This window comes from Pyxicephalus adspersus, chromosome 1, assembly GCF_032062135.1.
Source record: "Pyxicephalus adspersus chromosome 1, UCB_Pads_2.0, whole genome shotgun sequence".
Lineage (NCBI taxonomy): Eukaryota > Metazoa > Chordata > Amphibia > Anura > Pyxicephalidae > Pyxicephalus > Pyxicephalus adspersus.
Window position 1 is genome coordinate 117,174,904 of NC_092858.1, and position 22,350 is coordinate 117,197,253.

At 38.7% G+C, this 22,350-nt stretch overlaps 1 protein-coding gene across 1 annotated transcript in view; it reads left to right on the forward strand.

The window, feature by feature from the left end:
* Positions 1-1,459: 1,459 nt before the first annotated feature.
* The window catches only part of MAPKAPK2 (MAPK activated protein kinase 2), a 33,820-nt gene continuing 12,929 nt past the window's right edge, over positions 1,460-22,350 (forward strand). Inside the window, exons 1-6 of the mRNA XM_072411814.1 lie at positions 1,460-2,090; positions 13,183-13,322; positions 15,271-15,335; positions 18,952-19,031; positions 21,542-21,554; positions 21,852-21,927. Of these exons, the coding sequence (XP_072267915.1) occupies positions 1,869-2,090; positions 13,183-13,322; positions 15,271-15,335; positions 18,952-19,031; positions 21,542-21,554; positions 21,852-21,927 (596 nt within the window). The 5' untranslated portion in view covers positions 1,460-1,868. The remainder of the gene's footprint in view (positions 2,091-13,182; positions 13,323-15,270; positions 15,336-18,951; positions 19,032-21,541; positions 21,555-21,851; positions 21,928-22,350) is intronic.

Consider the following 22,350-nt stretch of genomic DNA (forward strand, 5'->3'; position numbering starts at 1 on the left):
AAATATCTTGTATCTGTGCCTGTGATGAGGTTATGAGTGAGGAAGTCATTAGTAGGTCATTGGAGGAGCGGAGAGAGTGGCTGGAGGAGTATTTTATTACCAGGTCAGAAATGTAAGTGGGACAGTAACTGTGGAAGGATTTGAAGGCAAAGCACAGGAGCTTTAAATTGATTCTCAGGTGAAATGGAAGCCAATGAAGAGAACTACAAAGAGATGCAAGTTAAGGAGAGGGGTGGGAAGGATGGATAAGTCTAGCTGCAACATTCATAATAAAATGTAGAGGAGAGATACGGGTTTAGTGGAATACCAGAGAGGAGGATGTTATAGTAGTCCAGACGAGAGATGATAAAAGCGTGTACAAGGAGTTTGGAGGTCTCTGGGGACAGGTAGGGAGGGGGGGGATTTTGGAGATGTTGCGCAAATGAAAGTGTCAGGACCTAGAAATGTTCTGAATATAAGGGGTAAATGAGAGGGCAGAAGCAAAGGTGATGTCAATACAACGTGTCTGAGGGGTGGGATGAATACCAGTGTTGTTAACATAGCCCTGTTGTCTTAGCCCAGAGGTAGGCAAACTCTGGCCTTTAGGCCCGATACGGCCTAGCCAGTAGTCTGTTCCGGCCTAATGCCCCCCTAGGCGATCTGACCTAATCCCAGCCGACAGGCAACCCGCGGCTCTTGAGCCTCCTTGGTATGTCTCCCTTCCCTATTTACTGCGGCTGGTGTTAACACTTCTGCCACCAGGGTAGGGGGACATTTCCTCTCCTCGCTATGCATTGTGGAGGAGAGGGGTTTCCCTTCAGGGGCGTCCCTGGTGGGGGCGGAGCCATCAGCTCGGGACTCGAGAGAGAGTTCGGCCTACTGTGCTCTCTTGACCTCCTAAAATAGCCTAGTAGCCAAAAAGTTTGCTGACCCCTTATTTAGCCTGTGTCTGGTGATACCACTGAATTTCCTGAACCCATTTACTGCCCAAGATGTTCAAACCACAGCCTCCCATTTCCTTTTATTATATAAACATCTCAGATGGTATACTTTTCTGTCATCTGTTGTGGGTCTGGACTGAAATCCTTCTTAATTCCAGAATCTGACCACAATGTATTCCCTAACACTTCCCCTACTAGAAATGCAAACACCCGCCATCTTGTCCATCATTATGGACATTAAAGTAATATGGCTTTATGTTTCTGCTTTTTTTTTTTGTCACACTTCAACTTTATTTGCAAAAAACAGAAGTAACAATAATTTAAAACAGTATACATCTTGTAGCAGCAAAATAAACTAAATGACTTATAAATAGTACACGTTTCTGCTTTTTATTATGAGTAACGTCTATATTTTGTCAGGACAAGCTGCACACACAGCAGAGGGCCCAGCAGCTACACAGTCTTTGGTGAGCGCCTTAAGAAGTGTTTGGCCCTTTTAAGAGCGGCTGCTGGGGTTCAGTGCGAGGCTGTGACGTCAATGGTGGAAGTGATCCGGCGTTGGAACATTTTGTAGTCCTCAACGCTCCAGTGTGGAAGGTCGGGCCGGAGTGAGGAAGCGGCGCTCGGATTAACAATTGTAATCGACGACTTTGTCCGAGTATTCCCGAGGCCGTGACCGGTTTATTGGGAATTGGGGCTTTCCTTTGTATTACGAGGCTAAACCGAAGGTTTAAGGACCCCTCCCCCACTTCCTTAAAGGATCCCACACATACTTAGAGCTCAGGGGCCCTTCGACCTGTGGCCCCGGAAGGTTTTTTTTTTTTCATTTCTACCCGTCTGGTAGATATTGAGGAGCCTAAACTGCGACTGGGGGTATCAAACACAACTAAACTAAGTTGTCCCCTTCACCTGCCGACTCGCCTGGCCCTGTTATATTTCTCATTAAGGATGATGAACCCTGGGCTGCCTTTCCTGAACCCTCCGACACTAGGCCAGCCCCCTGTCCAGCAGCAGCAGCCGCCTCCACAGCAGTTTAAGTCTATAGTGCCAGTAAAAAAGAATGCCATCACCGATGACTACAAAGTGACCAACCAGGTGCTGGGACTGGGCATCAACGGGAAAGTGCTGGAGATCTTCAGTAAGAAGACTGGGGAAAAGTTTGCCTTAAAGGTAAAAGGGGATTGTGGGAAGGGGCTGCCAATCACATCTCCCTCTGTGCATGAACTACATAGGATTACCTCATGCTGTTTCGTCACTGGGACACATAAAGTTAGGAAGGGTAAAAGGTGATGGTTGTCACTGGTTTAGGAAGTGGCATGGAATCTTTCGATGGGGACATGTATTCTGGTGACCATCCAATAGGTGATGCAGTCCTATGTTTTTATAAGGCCAGCATTGTTTGTGTGTATATGTTTCCTTCGCTTTTGGTGAGGGTTGAGAATCTTCTTTTGTATTACTGTCAGGTCTCATTTATAAACCATTCATGTTTACATATTATTATGTGATTGGTTGGTGAGGGGTTGCCAGTGGCGTGTGATTGGAGGGTTGGTGGGGATGTCAGTAAAATCTGTGCGGTAGTTGAGGTTTTCTTTAAAATGGACTTTCCGTTTTTATGAAAGTTTGTAATATGTTTGTAATCTGGTCATAGTCACTGGTGTATTACCACACTTGGCTGCCTCATACAGAACACTAAGGGACCTAATTATAGCACAGCGCTGAACCATTATTATCTCTTGACTGGACACAGCAATGTTTACAGCACCAATTACCTTCATGGTATGAGCCATTCATAAAATACAAACCTGCTCTGCCCCTGGGATCGCTTAATACAGAGATTCGCACTCTGATTGGAGAAGAGGCCAGTCATGTGACTTTGTGACAGTCAACCTCCCCTTATTGTTGTGAAGGCTACTTTTCTATGGTAACATTTTTAATTGTTTAGGTATTTTAAAATGTAAAAAAGCCCATAACTTTGCTGTTTCTTTTGCTTTATAAGGTTTACTTTTACCGTGACCCTTCACTTTTTTTACTAAATAAAATCATTTTTATTTCAGCCCCAGGTGCTAAGTTACCCTTATTTTTTTCTGTGGCTGTGAGGATATCGATAACGTAGCACAAAGTGTTCTAACCCCTTCCATCTGACAGCAAGAAAATTAGTTTGAACCAGATATACCCTTTAGCTCTGTTTTAATGGTTTGGGATGTTTTTTGTTTTTTTTTTATCGCTGTGGTCACTGTGCTTTAAGAGCTGTTGACACAGATGTCTTACCTCATGTGGCTCCAAACCTGTCATTCACTATTATTATTTCTTCTGCAATATTGACATGATCTCCATCGCCTCATCCGATTTTCACTTTAATGAATCAACTAGGACTAGTGTTTATTATTATTATTAATAATAATAATAATAATAATATTATTATTACACAGTATTTATATAGCGCTGTGTATTGTAGTTAGTATTTATATAAAATTATATAGTTATTATGTTATTATATTAATATATAGTTATATTATTATATAGTTATTATATGTTAAATAGCACTGCGCTATATAGCTATTACGCAGTGCTGTACAAAGTCCATGTCACTAGCTGTCCCTCAAATGGACTCACAATCTAATGGCCCTACCATAGTCCCATGTCATTACCACAGTCTAAGGTCAATTTTTTTCGGGGGGAAGCCAATTAACCTGCATGTTTTTGGAATGTGGGAGGAAATTGAATTACCCGGAGGAAACCCACACAAACACGGAGAGAACATACAAACTCCATGCAGATAGTGTTCTGGCCGAGGTTCAAACCTGGGACATAGCGCTGCAAAGACCAGAGTGCAAACCAGAGGTTTTACTGCAGCCATCCTATGTTATAAATGTATGATGGACACTTTGGTAGTGGTGATCTCCATAGGCCTCATTGAATCAAACCGCACTGATCTCATATCACCCTGGTTGCTGTTTTTACTGCAAGTTCCACATTTAAAGCAAAACTAAATTCGGTTAATACTGTACCATTCCTCTCTCTTTCATGGGTGCCGCCCATCTTCTCTTTTTTCCTTCCCATCCTCGCCCATGATAACGTAGGCGCCCGGAAGTTCATTTAATCCCGGCAACCTCTTGGGAAGCTGGAATGTGCAGCACCATGATTTTGACAGATGAAGGGAGCAATCGGGCAGGTAAGAATGCTGCTTGCATAAGGACATCACCTGTCCTTTTCAGCAATAAAGCCCAGCCTGCTCACAGGTTTTTAAAGTGTAATAATGTGTCCTGACCCTTTTTCTTCCAATCTGTAAGTGTATAGTGAACGTGGTACTTGCTGTCAGACGAGACGGTTGGTGGCAGTCATAAACACTTGTCAAATTTCCCCATCAAGACTATTTGAATATTTTGTAAAAAAAAGTTATCACACAGTATTTTTGTTTCTTCTTGGGTTTATTGTTTTCTTTTGTATCACCTAAAAGGATTTCACTGGATATCTATTTTTGGCAAAGGCCCCAAGTATGTTTGATTGACAGCTGTGTAAGCAAATCATTACGGTGTATACATGGAAGCACAGCGATGGACACCTGTCACAAATATCAGTGCTTGTAAAGTCTACGCTGAGCATTGCAGCTGGTTATCAGCTTCCTTTTTTAGATTGTGGTAGTGAAAAGTAAATGATCTTTAAATACTCTTTAGGACATTACATAAAGCACTGGGCACTCTGCAACAACGTCGTGCTGTTTTAGTTTTTGTGCTGTTGTAATGTCTTGTAGGATGACTTGTATTGAAATATAGACTAGTTCAAGCTTACATATAAGTAGCAAATTGTATACTTGGTTTGATTACAACTTTGGTTAGTTTTACCATTACACTGGTAATGTATTTATCTGTTCTGTGTTTTATTCTTTTAGTGAGGTTGGTTTATTTATGTGTGGGCCATTCTTCTTTGTTAATCAGGCCCAGTGTTTTGTGTGACAGAATATTTATGTGGCCATTACCATTTAGTATATATAACAGAGGCAAGGTTGCGAGTGTAGCCGGACAAATGTATTCTTCCACAGTACAGGTCACACAGACCTCAGTGAAAGACTTGTTCTAATTTCAAAATATATAAAGTAAGATAATGGTATTGTCATTGACATCAAATATGTATATTGGCTTACTTCTTACCTGTCTAAAGAAAAAGAATGAACACTCAAACGGAGGGATCTCTGGTGAGCGGTGTGCAACTAAGAGGAAGCCAGGGGGAAGGTATAAAGCTAGGTATAGTTGTTGTCTGTTTCCCCAATACAAAATCAGCATTTGACCCAAACTAAGGCGACGCAACCTTTGTTGTTCCATTAAAAGGGGCCGCCATCTTCCTCTTCTTCTTCCCGGAGATAATCTTCAGCTGGACCGGGATAACTCCCGTGCAGGTGTTGGGGACTTCATCCCTTGCACACAGTAGGGAAGTCAGGTTTCCCTGGCAACCAAGCTGATGCTGCGCATGCAGCCAGAAACCTGGAGCCATGAGATAGGTAAGACACCTCACCTGTCCATTTCCTGCTTGATCAGGCATTTGTAAAGGTTTTCAAGAACTTTAATCCTTGTGGTGCATGATGATTGAGACTGGCTTCTCAAAACTCAGTAACATAAGGTGTGTTTTTTTTTTTTTTTTTTTTTTCTTTAGATAATAACTAATGTTTGGTCAGTGTATATATATATATATATATATATATATATATATAGCAGGGGTTCCCCCCACTACCTGAAAATTATTTCAAGGGGGTTCCCTCATGTTGAGACGGTCAAGAAACACTGAGCTAACTCGCCTTTCTCTGTTTTCAGTTTTGCTCATCTCTTGTGGAGAGTCCCATTCATATAATTATTCACTTTCTTGTTTTCTTGAGTAGCTCCGCTGAGCTGCACTTAACCTTTCAACTATGTTGCTACCACCTTCCCCATACTGATCTGTCTGTGAATCTCAGAACTTGTTGACTAGAAGTTATTGCTGATGTCTTCTTCTAATAAAACAAGTTGCCTGGATTTTATCCTGATCCAAAGGCTGAAATACTTGAGGTGCTGACCCAGAACAAGTATGTTGATTAGAATGCTTGTTCTAGGTCAGTGACTCAGAAGGTATTTAAGTCTGAGGCTCTTTGACAACTAACATTTTTCAGGAGGTCAGTAGTAGCAGCCTACATATCTCATACTAAATCCAAGAGCAAAAAGGTCTCCTGATATCCATATTGAAGCTGTAGTATATTTGTACAGATCCAACACACCCCTACTGCCTAAGAAGCTAAGGTTCTGCTATTATCAGGGAATGAGGTACTGTGATGCAGAGCTATAGCTCCGACTTAGTGGAGGCTTGCTAGGCTTCAGTGTAAAAAGATCACTACTACCACATAAGGAGCAAGGAACCTTTTTACGGCATATGGACAGAATTTTCAGCTAACACCTTTTTACCCATTCACAGGGTTTTAAATTGTGTTTTACTGACTGTAATTTGACTTTGGTTTATGGAAAAACACATGCTGTTTATTTATTATTATTAATATTATTTTTTTACTTGGGACATGCTCCCACTGGTGCAGTCCCCTGAATAGTGCTATGTTCAAGAGTGTTATAAATACCTATACAATTTAGCATCTGTAGATTTCAATGGTGTTACAGAATCTTGAAATTTTAAACAAGCTATGATGAATGGACCTAGGCTGAAACATGCAAATTTAAATTTCAATAGTCAGCACTCATGTGTTAATGTCAAGCAGACCATATTCCTCTGACTTACTTAAAGCAACTGTTGCCTTGTATAGACATCCAGATTTCCTGGGACTGCTGCTGGGCTATCTTGGATGTGAGGTCAGCAGGCACTGAGCTGTAATTTTAGTGACAGTCTGTAGTATTCCTTTTTGCTCCTCTTCTGGCAACTACATAAAAAAGGTTACATAAGGTTATGATTTTGCAGTAAGATCTTTGGTTGTGCAAGGAAAATTACTTTTCCAGAAGTGGTTGAATTGGCAGACTAGGTGAAGGACAAATTGCATGTGAGGGCTGCATGCTGAGATTTTCTATATACCTAAAGTTTGTCCCAGAATTTCTCAGATTATATAGCAGTAAACCCTTTTAGGACTGTATACAGACATTCAAGTAACTTTTATTTTTGTTACCAGAAAATAATTTTTTTAACATTCACTGCCAGTGATGTATTCTAGCATTGCTTGTGATTATTGACATCACACTGACCTTTGCCACCACAAGGTTCAAGATTCCCTGTTAGCCTATCCCCAGTAATATTCCATTTTCATCACACACATGCTCGCACTCTTTCCTCTGATGCACACAATCTCTAGTTGCCCCTTTAGAAAAATTCTGTGCATTATTTGCTTGCAATCTCACTACAAAAAATGTGCATCTTGGCTATGACTATGTCCTTTCCACAAACAGGTCACTGAGCCCAAGGGTTCAGTATTAAAGGTCAGTTCGGTAGTAGTCTACCCTTCCCCCTGCTTCCACAATGAAATTTTCCATTATTACTCTGAGAATGTGCATTAACTCTTTATTTGCCTACTTAAGGTACATATGCATTCAACCATTAGTATACCAACTGCACTGTAATCCCTGAGTGATGTGTCCTTGGTATATGGGCATTAATAGCAGCCAGACCCCAGTTTATGTGTTTAAACGCAGCATCTATTCCCCTTCACATACTTGATGACTCCTCTGCACCAAGTGCATGTGCCTAAACCATATACCATCTGTTCTACAGGGTAAATGTTTTAACGCTGTTCCCTTCCAGCAGCTTGTTTCCAGTGCAAATAAAAACCCTTCAGTTTGCAGTGCATGTATGTTAATGACTGGCACACAATTGCCTACTGAGGATAATACCTCATGTTTATTCTGTGCACCATCAAGTATTATCTTTTCTGCTTCTGGTCTAGTAGTGATCTTGGCTTCCTATCTCCCATGTCCTCTGTGCCACCTCAACTATTTTTGGACTCTTTACCAGCTCCTGCTAACAATCTGTTTCAGTTTTGCCCGCCTTTCAAATTCCATTGTCTGCAAATCCAATGATACACTTCTGTTTGTGTACTCTACGTCACCAATTTTTTTCTCTTCTATAATACATTCTGTGTATGGCCTTTCTATTTCACTGCCAATGGCTGCCAAGTGCAGTCTAGAGCTCAGCTCCCTTTCCCCTACCTTCCTGCACATTGTGTGCTATGACATACCTTTTGGAATTTTTTTTGATATCTCCAATTTCTCCACTTTGGCTAGTCATATATTTCACTGATTTGAATATAGTAAATTATCACTTCTGTTAATCTAGTTGATATTAACTCTTGTTTTTTGCCAGTTATTTTTTTGGGCTAATCATGCCTTTCTGTGTAAAGCTCATGTTCTGGTTATACAAATAATCAAACAAGGTTTTCCTTGGAGCACATTGCTCCAGCAACTTTTATGTGAACATTAAAAAAAAATGAAAACTTGATTTTGCATACCATAATGTGTTATATTTATTATTTATGAAAAAACATTCTAAAGTAACCTGTCTATTACCCTGGAGGTGATGTGCACATTAGCCTAGTTATGAAACAGTAACACCTATGTGAGGTCAGGAACTTGGTCCTCAGAAGATGTGGTTAATAACTAGCAAATATTGAATGGGTTAAAATTCACAGTATATAAGTAAGTTTTGTCAATAACTATGTTAATGTTTGAGCTCTTTTTCAATGCGACTAAATATTAGTGTTTGAGGTGGCGTATGTTATGCTCCACAGCAGCAGTCGCCAACTGGTGGTCCGTGGCTCCAGCCAGTGCGCCCCCCACCTACCATAGCAGCGGACCATTTGTCTCCCGTAGGGATCACAGGCTCAGGCTGGTGGGCGGACTGTGTCTCTGGACACAACCTGCCCACTCTCTCATCCCAGGCTCAGCCCTTCGATGGTAGCATGGGTAAGTTTTGGCATAATGATGTCACTATGGGGAAAGTTTCTTCCCCTTTGAGTAGCACACAGCTCCCGGCGCATGCACAGTACAGTTTAGTGGTTCGTAGGTCAGAAAAAGTTGGTGACCACTGCTGTACAGTGTACTTAATAGGGCCATAAAGATAACCTTGCCCCACCATCCATCCCTGGCACAAATACCCCTCACATTTTATGCCCACCTCAAAGTTTTAATCTGTGGAAAAGCAGGGTTACCTCTGACCCCCTTGCCAGGTTTTGTCTTTACTCTACTGTAATTACTGCTTATTTTTTTAAGGCAATTCAAATTAAGACTGGTCTAGTATTCCATCTTGCATCATTTCGTGTTTATCTTAGTTTTCAACGTTTATCTACGCCTGCTTAGTACCCATGGTGTTCATTCATTCTTTTCCTGCTAGTTCAACAGTGAGGTTTTGAATTCTTTCCACATCAGCTCATAGACAGCAGGGATGTTTGGGCTATTTGATTTAGTGTAAGAGGACTCTCTTGATACACTTGTTATTTCCTAAAAGACATTTTTTAAATGTTTACAGTTTTCGCAGAATTATATTAAAAGGATTGATTAAAGACATAATTATGTAATTTAGTGTTCACACTCAATAGTATATTTAAGAAACTCTCAAAAGATAAAACACCCCAAGAAACTTAATAAGCAATAAGAGGAGAAAAAATGTGGTGGTGAGGGGGAGCAATCAAATTTAAGTTGCTGTAATACTTTATAATCAATAATTGGAGAACCTGGTACACTGACAGTGAGATTGAAGTACATTAACCACATCCTCACACCAAGAAACGCTGCCACATGGGGAGATGTTACATGTACCAAAGAGAACAAATAGGGGCTACAGTAAGTGGTACTAATACCGCTCACTACCGCCAGGTGTCAAATGTGCAGATGCTGGTTCTTTTTCATGACTGGGAAGAAGCCGTAGGCTGTTTTCCAACCAAACTTTCAGTAACCACCCAAAAACTGCTGGGTGGTTACCCAAAAGTCCCAGATGTTGCGCCCGGCTAAAAAGAGCTTGAGAAAACACTGCAAAGATCAAAGTTTAAGGCAGCCCACCCCTTTCCAGCAAAGAGTAAATAGGGAAAAAAAAGACCAGTTTAATTTCACAAATGGTAAGCTACTCCTGACTGACTTAAAAGCAGAGATTTCACAAAAAGAAAAAAAAAAGTATTTAACTTGTTAAAAGCTTTCGATCTATGTACACATCACATACCGTGAATCCCTGACTGCCTTGGCCTTCGTCTTCTTTCCGGGGCTTACTTTTCCATCCACCACCACCGTTTTCTTCCTCATAGGTTCTTCCTTATGTCTCTCGATCTTGAACTGCGCATGGGCAAGATCTGGTAACGTGCCTTTATCTAAATGTAAAAAAACAAATGCAAATCTCCCTACGTACGTTTGAGATTGGGAGCTTTTTATTTATCTTTTTTACATTAAAGGAAAAGCAGCCCCCTGGGATAAGTGACATAAATATCCTAGGAGGCTGGGGGTTTCCCCTTAAGGCTTTACCGCTGCACCAATAAAGACAGAAGGGGAAAAGGAGGTACCGTATTTTTCGCCGTATAAGACGCTCCGGAATATAAGACGCACCCAATTTTAAAGGAGGAAAATCTAGAAAAAAAGTTTCTGAAAGATTATTCCCCTTCTGATCACTCATGTGCCATTCATACCGGTATTCCCCTTCTGATCACTCATGTGCCATTCAAATTCCCTTTCTGATCACTCTGTACCTTTCAAATTCCCTTTCTGATCACTCTGTACCTTTCAAATTCCCTTTCTGATCACTCTGTCATTCAAACTCCCCTTCTGATCACTGTCATTCAAATTCCCCTTCTGATCACTCTGTGCTTTTTTTCTATTGTACGGCAGTTAGGACAGGGAACAGCAGGTGGCGCTGTGCCGGCTTCTTTCGCTTTGCTTTACAGACAGGAGAAAACACGATGCTGGCAGAGGAGAGAAGAGAGACACGCTGCAGCCAGAGACACACGCAGGATCGGGTATCGGGTGAGTATAATATTTTAATTTTTTTTTTTAACACATTTGTCGTATAGGACGCACTAACTTTTCCCCCTAAGTTTTGGCATGGCAAAACTTCGTCTTATATGGCAAAAAATACGGTATTATGTAAAAAAAAAAATTAAAACAACCACACAGGTCCACTTTAAACTTACCTGTTCCCAATCAAGTACTATATTGGTTGTGGTGTTTGTCAGCAGCACCAGCTACACTTCAACATCTTTCTGGCTGGGGTCATGTGTGCACTTTGAACTCTTCATTCTGTCTCCGAAGAGGTTTTTCTCCCTGTGCCAGTGGTGCAGAAACTCTATATAAAATTGCAATGATGGATACAAAACACATTGCCAAAAATACATGGCCTGCACTACCCTGGATCAGGGACAGATGGATATATAATTTTCTCAGGATTGTCTTGGGGTAGGGAGTACTCCTTATAGTTTACACACTGATGCTGCCTAATGACCTGTTGCGTTGTGTACAAATATTTTCCATTGAAAAAGAGCCACTAAAGTATGGGAATGCCAATGTACACAGGTATGCAGATGATTTTATGGGTGTAACTAAGTTGCCTATATAAAATGCAAAGATGGTGTTCCTCGCCCACACAATGCTCAACAATTACCGTACTAGTCTAAGCTTAAAAACCAACCTTTTCCATGAGTTGCAGTCTGCACCTGCAAAAATGTAATGTATCAGAAGCTTTGTTTCCTCACAATGACAGAAGGGGTGTACAGACTACGTGGCATAGAGGGAGTTGCTTTGATGTTCATATAAAGATCTGGCAAAAGTGTTAGCTGATAATTGTGCATCACAGATGTGAAGGATGTGTTATCTATGGACAGCTGTATTTTCAAATTAAAATGAAATAAAAAAAAAAAAAAGCCACTAGCTCTCCACACTAAAAAATGTGAAAACTCCTATTCTCCTCCCTAAGGTGTCATGTTATAAACTATCTGCTTATTGCAACCTTTAATGAAAGAGTATGTTCTAGTGTTCTGTGAAAATGTATGGTATTATGTAGTCCTGGGTGAATGTACAGAGAAGGGAGTATAGCCTTTTATCATTAAAAGTTTAACATCAGGCCTGAGTGCCTATGGCTCGCTTCCTGTTTCTATTAATATTCTTGTACATGTAGCCAACTAGGGGACTATAAGTGTGTTACTTGCAGGATTACCAGATGAAAGCATGTGAAGTAGTTGTATGAGTAGCATTTTTGTTCCCACTGGCCAGCAATCTAAAAAGGCATTCTTCCCACTGACAACCAAGCTAATGTAATGTGATCTGTGGCTTTAGTAATTATAGTTGGGGTCCCCTTAAGACCTGAAAGATATTTCAAGGGTTCCTTCTTGTTAAAAAGCTCAATAAAGCTTTATCCAGGCATTTAACAAATCTATAAAGCAGAGGAGCACTTTAGTAACCCCCCTTTTTTTTTAAATACATTTTTCTTGTATGTTTACCTTCTGAAATGTTATGTACTGTTCATTTTTTGAGGTAAAAGCATATTTTAAATCTGTTTTCTTGAGTTGCTGCAAAGTAAGAATCAAGGGGCACTAAGCCTGTTGTAATTTACAGGAGTCATTTTGAAGAAATTGTCTGGTTTAGCTAACCTTTTCACAGCAGAGTTTGGAAATGAGAAGATCTCACAATCATTTGTAATTGGTGGCAGCTTTTGTGTGCATTTCCTCTGGTATACCCATTTCTGGATAATGAAGTTTGTAATCCTTCATGATGATTGCTTTGTTGTTATCTCCTCTGTTACCAGCTGGGTTTGCTCCCTCTCTTCTTTCTGTGACAGATATTCTTTTTTTATAACACGACACACGTCGGGAGCAAAATGGACGCATTTGCTACCGTCTTTACGGTTTCCCATCCCTTTTTTTTGTTATCGATAAGCTGATTGTTGATTTCCTTTTATGCAATGTGTGAATTTGAACCTTAAAGTATTTTTACTAAGAGCAGAAGTGTTATTGGAAAACATTAATACCGACCAATATATGCTTGATCATTCTGGATATGGAGAAAAACACATTTTTACCTTATTCCTATTAAAAACGTATTAGCAGGTATTAGTTTTTTTTCTACATTTTTGTTTACAGAAGTTGTACAATTGTTAGTGCTTTTAATTTGGGTATGCATCCCTAAAAAGGGGCACAAGATAAATTTTGAGTTCCTGGGAGATTCTCAAATATTCTATGTGTGACAGAATCCACTAACTTATAAAGAGAATCAAATTTTTTATTAAATGTAATGAAATGGTTTGTCTGATAAACCTATAATTTTTTCCCTGTTGATAGATGCTTCAGGACTGTCCCAAAGCACGCAGGGAAGTCGAGCTGCATTGGAGAGCATCCCAGTGCTCACATATTGTAAAGATAATTGATGTCTACGAAAATCTCTACCAGTCCCGAAAATGCCTGCTCATCATTATGGAGTGGTAAGTCTGCTTTTTAGTAGTAATATTGATAGTAATACCACTAAGGCATTGCTAAAGTTTGGTCTGTCATAAAACTTTAAATGTACAAAGTGTTAAGTTTTATCAAATTACATTTGATTTTTAAACACTAATTGTACTATTTGTAAACAAAAAAAATAATTAATGTTTGTCCTGTTGCTCTTTCTGCCAATCTGCACTTATTTGAAGAGCTAAGCATGTCAATGACTCTTTAGCGTTTACACACGTGATGCCTGATTCCCAGTGTGCGTCTGGCCACTGTAATCATACGTAATAGATCCAAAGTGGATTTTGTGCTTGACACAGTCTGTTTTATAGTGCTTTAAAGGGTTTTTTCTTCTAAAGAATATCTTCGATATTTTTGTATATCGCTTGGTATGTACAGGACCAAAATCTTCAAATTTTGTTGCAGTCCTAACAGATGTTTTTAAAGGTAGAGGCTTTCAAAGTTGTCAGATGAGCAATAGGAATACAAATGTATTGAAACCATATACCTTCTCTCTAAAAGCCTATAGTTTGTCTCAAGAATGGGCACGCTAATTTAGCCTTTTGTCATAGAGATCTTCCTTAACCTTGCAACTCATTAAGGGATATAGGATGAGGTGTTTGAGAACACGTTTTTAATCCTCTAATAGTGGGGGTAATGAACAATTAAGTGCAAGTCCTAAAATCCTGTACACCTTTTAAAAATGAAACAGACCCCAGCACAGACTGTCGGATATGGTAAAATGGCTTAAAAATGCCCACCCTCAATGGAGAAATATGGTAGAATCAGGGTTTACAACCACAGGGAAACATTATAGTATTTACAGCAAATCAGACTACTTTCAGGTAGAATTTTGGTCATCCAGTAGTAGTTTCTACTTTGAATTTTTCATAGAAGATTTGACTTGACCTTGTTATCGAATGTTTAACATTATTTTCACATAATTGAATATTTATTGCTTACATCTCTAATAATTATTTTTTTGTCTATATTTTAACAAATTAAAGGTTGTATTGTAACTGGGAAGGAAAAAAGTTACTGTTGTGGTAATTTGTACCCTTTATCAATCTGAATAAATAGTATCTCGGTATGGTCCCACAATTTTACATGAAACATTTCTTTTCCTCTATTGCACCACATAATATTGTTGGGGGATTACAGTTCTGCTAAAGTATACATATGTTCACTTTAAGCTTTAGGATTCTACTATGTTACACAATACTCGCACTAATGTAATTTCCTTTTGATCAACAGACTTTGGTGGTTATATATTGCAGTTATTATTGAGGGTTGTGCAAATTATGGGTAAAAATTAAAAGCAACATGCTTTTTTTTTTCTTATTATTTATTTCCAATATATATTTAGATTTGCTACCAAATTGGTGTGGCACAAAAACTTTGAGAAAATGGGGAAAAAAAATGCACTTGGCCTTAGAGTGGGGGAAAAAACCTCTGTGGCCAGATTCGATTTTGTGGTTCTGAGTTTAGGTATTTGATAAACAGATAAATGGGCAAAAATACAGTTTCAGTGAGTAATGCATTTTTATAACTTTTTTTTGATCCAAATGCATGTATTAGGACTTGTGTAGTGCTGAGAAGGATGGCTGACTTTTGTGCACATTGTGTCCCACATTGTAGTCCCCACCCAAAGGTTTGGAAATATTGTTCCATCTGCAGCCGTAAACATATACAAATGTTTTGGGACTTCTCTGTGTAGAATTGATTGTAAAAGGGGTTTAATTAACAAAAGAAGCTTAGGTACTGCTTGAATTATATCTGATAGGAGAGAACCTAATTTCTCCACTGCTTCCCTTTTATTTAATATAAATATGGAGTGGTGATTTTTTTCTTGGGCATTCACCTATTTTATAGTAACTGTTTAAACCATGTAGATAATTCTGTTGCTGACTTTTTTGTTTCTAAATCTTGACTCTTACATTTCAGTCTTGATGGGGGAGAGCTTTTCAGTCGTATTCAAGACAGAGGAGACCAGGCATTTACAGAACGTGGTTTGTATATTTTTTTGTGTTGGTTTGTTTCCATGTTCTTTTAACTAACCTTCCTTATACATTAGTTCAGTGGTCGCCAACCTTTTTGGACCTATGGTTCACTAAATGCACGGACTCTGGACCGGGTATGCATGGGAAGCCGTATGTCACTTAAAGGGGATGAAACCTGCGACGGGAGAGTGGGCGGGTTGAGTCCGTAGGGTAGATCTGGTCTGCGGGGTTCTTCTCCTGATCCTGCTAGGGGGTGGTGGCGGCCAGAGCCGCAGATTAAATTTTTTAGACCAAATTTTTACAAAATTTTTTATCTTATTTTAAAGTACATGTCCAGCCTAATATAATTTAGGCACCATGGGTAACCACATCCAGTAACCACTAATATTGTGTCCGTATTCTACTTAACCTATACTTTCTTCCAACTTTCTAATGCCTTCCCCTAAACATGCCCCAATGGTCCAGTGCAGTGTATTTCAACCCGAATTCCTAGTGTTCCCATGTTTTTGTTAAGAGTGTAATCCCATAAAGTATTTTTTTTTTTATTTTTTTTTTTTAAGGAATTATAGGAAAGTTTCAGATGATGTACAAGGAGCACCTCACAGCTCCTCCTTGGGATATGTGATATTACCAGAAGCCTGTGGGTTACCCCTTCAGTTACCACTGTAGTGGTAAAGATAGAGGATTTTAAATTTTCAAAAATTTTAAATAGTTTAAAAAAAAAAAATATATATATATATATATATATATATATATATATATAATTTTTTTTCCCCCATTATATAAAAGGGATAGCCATAGTTTTTTATATAGTGTTAAAATGTGGTTCATGCATTTAACCATGTGATAGCACATGAGGGCTGGCACTGCTGTTGTCCCCTCTTGTTGCTGCAAGCACATGTTAGCTGATGGGGGTGGGACAGCCAGTGTTCCGCTTTCATCAATGCGGAGCACTTGAAAGCAGATCAGCCTGTTTTACCAAAATAGCGGTCTGTGAAATTTACCCACCCAGGTGGACGTGTATAATAAAGTAATCCGCAGCAGTGTGATAGCTGAGTGTGTGAAAGCTGCAGATCATATTCTGTGTTTAAATCTTCATATCTCCTAAGACTTTTCATTATACAGAAGGTACCCTCCCAGCTACTAAAAACTAAAATTTACGCTCCCAGATTAAACCAATTTCAAGATATTGGGGGCAAACTTGTGAAAATTGAACATGGATGTTGCTGTTTCAAAAGCAAGTGCTCCTAGGAACCCAAAATTGGACCCCCGGGGCCACTTACTTAGCAATGAGCATTGGCTTGTGAATACATTACTATTGAATTATCAGAACATAAGGAACTCTACCCATTTAAAGAGTGCCGCCCTGTTACACATTATTGTCCACTTCTAACACTTGAACATCAATTTCTCTGTAATAGGGAGGTGTAGGAAACTGAAAATGTAGGTACAAGGGGGAACATCTGTGGCTAACAATTTATTTAGAGGATAATAGCCACAAGTGTCCCCCACTAGCACCTATGTTTTTAGTTAGGTACACCCTGTCCACTTCTCTACCTTAACACCCCAATTTATCTAAAATGGCAATTTTGTATAACGGCAGTGCGTTTTGATGGGTAGAGTTGTAATAATGCTATGGTGATGAAATTTTTAGAGGTGTTATCTCCCACTTACACCTAGATTTTTGTTCACCTGCACCTCTCTGTTCCAGACAGGTCAGTGTTCAAGGAAAGAAGAGAAATGGACAGTTATGTGTAACAGGATTAGGCAGCGTGTTTTCGATGGTCAGAGTTTTTTTTTTTTTAAGTTCCAAAATTAATGCAATTTTAGGGGTTGTTACGCACAAGTTTCCCGTTCCCCCCTTGTCCCCCTTGCACTTACATTTTCGGTTTCCTCCACTCCCTTTTCCGGGGAAAATGGAAGTGGACACTGTAGAATAACATGGTTATAACAGGTAAGTTATAGTTTTAAGACATGTAGGTATAAATTTAGGCCCCTACCCCAATGCTTTTTGCAAGCGCTGTGTAATATGTTGGCGCTATATACCTGTGTAATAACAATAATATATAAGTGGCTCCAGGGGTCCCCAATTTGTTTTTAATTTTCAGGCTCCTAGACACACTTGCGTTTGAAACAGCAACTCCAATGTTTAATTTTCACAAGTTTTTAATATGGGGAAGCTGGGGGGCTGAAATTTTGGATATTAGTAGCCAGGAGGGTCCCCTGTTTATCCTGAAAATTTCACGTTGCAGATACACATGTTTGTTCTGAAGTTGTTAGGCTTCAGAATATGACATGCAGCTTTTACAGACAAACTGCTATTACTGTGCTGCTGATGACATTGTTGCACATGTACACGCCCCGTGGGTTTGCACACGACAACAGCGAGCCGGTGGGAGGAGGCACATGTGGTGGGCTGATATACAGTTAGGTCCTCAAATATTTGGACAAAGACAACTTTGTTCTAATTTTGGTTCTGTACATTACCACAATTCATTTTAAATAAAACAACTCGGATGCATTTGAACTGCAGACTTTCAGCTTTAATTCAGTGAGTTGAACAAAAAGATTGCATAAAAATGTTAGGAACTACAGTTTTTTATTTACACAATCACTTCATTTCAAGGGCTCAAAAGTAATTGGACAAATTAAAAAGCTAAAAATAAAATGTTTATTTCTAGGATGAAAACCTCTTGCTTGCAATGACAGCCTGTAGTCTTGAACTCATGGACATCACCAGATGCTGGGTTTCCTTCTTTTTAATGCAGCTTAAGGATGGTTTGTTTCACCTGCATGGAGAGCCTCTTTTGACCGAATGTTGTCATCTTCCACATACAAGCACCCCCCTAAATCAACTCCAGGCCTTTTATCTACTTAATTGATAATGACATAACAAAGGAATTGCCCACACCAGCCCATGAAATAGCCTTTGAGTCAATTGTCCAATTACTTTTGAGCCCCTGAAAAAGTGATTGTGTTAAAAAAGGCTTTAGTTCCTTACATTTTTATGCAATCTTTTTGTTCATATTTGTTCTCCTGAAATAAAGCTGAAAATCTGCATTTCAACTGCATCTAACTTGTTTCTTTTAAAATTAATTGTGGTAATGTACAGAACCAAAATTAGAAAAAAGTTGTCTCTGTCCAAATATCTATGGACCTAACTGTATATACACTCTAGCACAGGGGTGCCCACACTTTTTTGGTTAGCGAGCTACGTTTAAAATGATTCTGTCATCAATGATCTGCCATCAGTAGAAACTTGGACTCAAACTCTACAGTTATTATTTTGAAAGGCAGGGCTCCATGATCTACTCTCGTTGCCTTTGCGATCGCAAACCCTGCTTTAGCACATAGATGCATTTTTACTTTGTTAGGGTGGATTTTTTCTTTGCCCCTGTGGTTCATCGCAGTGCAATATGAAAGTTTGGGTGCCATTAACCATAAATGGGACTGCATCACACATTCTGTGTTGTGTACAGTACCACACACATGTAAATGGCCCTTAGCCTTTTAGAGTCATAAAGGGAATTGGACTATCCATTCTAAAAAAAAAGTTTACTTTATAACTTGTGTTACTTTTTTTCAAAAAGAAAATATACAGACTCAATGTTTTTAACTTTTTTAGAGGCTTCTGACATCATGAAAAGCATTGGAGAGGCCATACAATACTTACATTCAATCAATATTGCCCACAGAGATGTGAAGGTATTTAAATGTTCTATTAAAATTTGTCTTTATTGATAATGTCATTTTGATGTGTTTATGAAATAACGCTGTCTTTAGTATGAGCTGTCCAAATAGTTTTCCAAAATATAGTAAACTAACAAATTCAGTTTTCTTTTACTACCTTTTTAGCTCAGGCTTGGGTAGGGCTGTTCTTGGGATGCCTTGGCAACAGAAGAGAAATATTTATATTCGTATACATTTCCTCCCTTTAAATTCCAATTCCAAACATGCACTGGGTGACTTCTAAGCTTACTACACAAGTGTTTGCCTGTGCAGTATCATACAGCATTATTGCGACTTCAGACTTTCCCATAAACAGGTTTTACAGCCCTATGATAGTTAACAGCGCTATGGGCATTTTTTTTTTTTTTTTGCAATGTCTTTTTGCATGCAGTATAATTCATCTCCTTTGAATATACATTTGCTTGAGGCCAGGTCAAAATGCATAAGGTAAGGTTTTTAGGAATACATGGCACAAAAGCAGAGGTATACATTTTTACATTTTATGTCAACCTGCACTCAAATGTATCCTTAAACTGTTTTCTCCCTTGATTTTGGTGGGTGTGTAGGTAAGGTAGTAGACTAGAGATTTTGGCTACAATTATTCTAAGCATGGAATGCTAGTTTTATTTTTTTTAATTTTTTTTTTAATTCAATAAAACTTTGCATTTGGGGAAAAAAATTATGTACGTGGGCACAGCAGCACGTGGGACAGAGGCTTCTAGAATCCTCCCCAAATTTTGAGGATATTGGAATAGTTAGACGAATGGTCAAAATCACAGCGTTTGCAGACGACTTACTACTCTATATATATCTAAACCAAAACGCAGCTTACCTGCCATCCTAGAGATACTGACACAATATGGGCTGATCTCAGGAGACTCCATTAACCTGGATAAATCCAAGGCTCTCTACATAACTAAATTTGCGCAACCTAGATGGAGTCATCAATACCAGTTTGTATGATGTAAAGAAAAATTGCAGTATTTGGGTGTTCAGATTCCAAAAAATCCCACTAAACTTAACAGATATGACATTTAGCCCTAACGGCAATCAGTGAAAGATCACCTTTTGAAATGGTCTCATTTGACTTGCCTCATCAGAATGATTTTGTTTACAAAAAATTCGCTAGATGTAGTATTACGTAATATTGCTCTGCACCATGACTTCCAGAAATTCTTATTTATTGAAAATTAGGAACCTTATTCATTTACAAGTTTGTCTCGAACTTTGAATCAAATCAGTTGCTCTTAAACTGAGAGGTGTTGATGTCTGCAAAAACTCCATGACCTTACTGCAGCAGCTGCTGGGGAACCCATCATCATGTCCTCTTCTGTCCTGTATACTGTACCTCCTTCAGCTTTGAGTCACCATGTCATACTGGCATAATCGATGAATAGAAGCAAAAGAGCTTAGAATGATGGTAATGGTTTAGAAGGTATTTTGTCTGGAGCTGGGTTATAGTGGTAGTGTACAGAATTGTTTGGCTCATGAAGAGAGAAGTATAGAGTACAAAAATGAAAAAGTAAAACGGAGGAAAAGCTTATCAGTCTGGGGTGCAAGAACTGTTAAGAGTGTGAGCAAGAGTTTCAGTTAATGGCAAGCAAGGCTTGACCTTGAGGTTCTTTTCAATTATTTTATAAATTTTTGCCTTTGTATTTTCCCCATAAAGTGTTTTTTTAAGTTTTATCTAAAACACATTGATTTTTGATCATAATTTTTAAATCTTCTCTAATGGATTTACCAGTGAATTGAAGTTAACGAATGTAACCTAGCTATAAATGTATTTCTTTAAGTTTAAGTACTTGTCTAAAGGCTTTACAGTACAGTGTTCTCCCCAGCCCTTTTTAGCCAGGCGCACCACCTGGCACTTTTCAGTAACCACTGGGCTGTCTTTGGGTGGTTATTGAAGAGTTTGATCACTATACAGGGGCTGCCACCAGCCTACAATGTCTGCTTTAAAAAACGTCTGTGTTGATCATGGCATTAATCTGGGTTGGCTTAACTTCTGGAGAAAAAAATTTCAGCTTTATATTTCAGCTTTTCTCAAATATATTTGTGAGTGCTCTTACATAGGCATACAGATTCAAGATCTTTATAGCCACATTCTTGCATCAAGTTTAATGGGCATTAGCAGCTATCAAAGTACTTCCATTCATTTCCATGTTTATGGTTGTTTCCACAAGACAGACTTTTTACTAAGTTAAAGTTACAGGGCAGGAAAGCAGTTTTGTCTTATTCTCTATTTTGTGGTCATGTGCCAAAATGCTGGATGACCTGCTTCACTGGCTCTAATGTTGGTTGTGGATTCTGCCATTCTTGCAATATATGTGATTTACAAGGACCTTCCTCTTTATTTTTCATCTGAAATAAACTAAACTAAAGAGGAACCATGACCAGATTTTTTACATTATATAAAAGGGTGACCTAACCCATTTGGATAATGAAACAATTTTTTTTATACTTTATTTTCAAATATTTTTTTACAGATATCTTTCTTCTGTATGCACAGTATAACTAATACAAGTTTTTGCAAGCCCCAAAACACCTTTCCTTGGAATGAATTTGTATGATGTTTTTTTTCCTTACTTTTATGCTAAGAAACTACTAATTTTATGCCACCTTTTAACTATATAAGTACCTGTCTCGCTATTCACATATTCTGTGATGCAACCTAGTAGTTACAATTGTGTGTGTGTATCACAGACCTTCTCTTTATACATTTAATGTTTGAATATTTAAGCTTACCTTGCTGATAATGTTTACTCTCCTTGTTTTCTTTCTTTTTTACTTTTACAGCACCTGAAGTTTTAGGCCCAGAAAAATATGACAAATCATGTGATATGTGGTCACTTGGTGTCATCATGTATATATTGTAAGTTTTCATGTTATTCATGCTACCTGTTCTTTGATTGGAAATTTGTTTAGCTGTCATCTCTTAGGTAGGCAAATTTTAGGACCTGAAGAGAAAAGTGTTAGATTCAATTTTAAAAGTTAGATTTACAGTTGATATACAAGGCATTTCTGTAAGTATTACTAAAAATGGCTAGTGGGAAGCACAGAGTCCTGTCTCGACTTCCTTTATGTTTATTAGCCAAGTGTTTTGGAATATAAAAACTTCTCTGCATATTTACCAAATCCTAAACCCTTTTCTACTTTCCTATGGACAGCAGGGCTGGAAAGAGAGGGGCATTTTTTTGTAAACTCATTACATTCACCATTAATCTGTGCAGGTGTCCTTTTTCAACTACCGTGTTTTTCGTACCATAAGACGCACCTAGGTTTTAGAGGAGGAAAA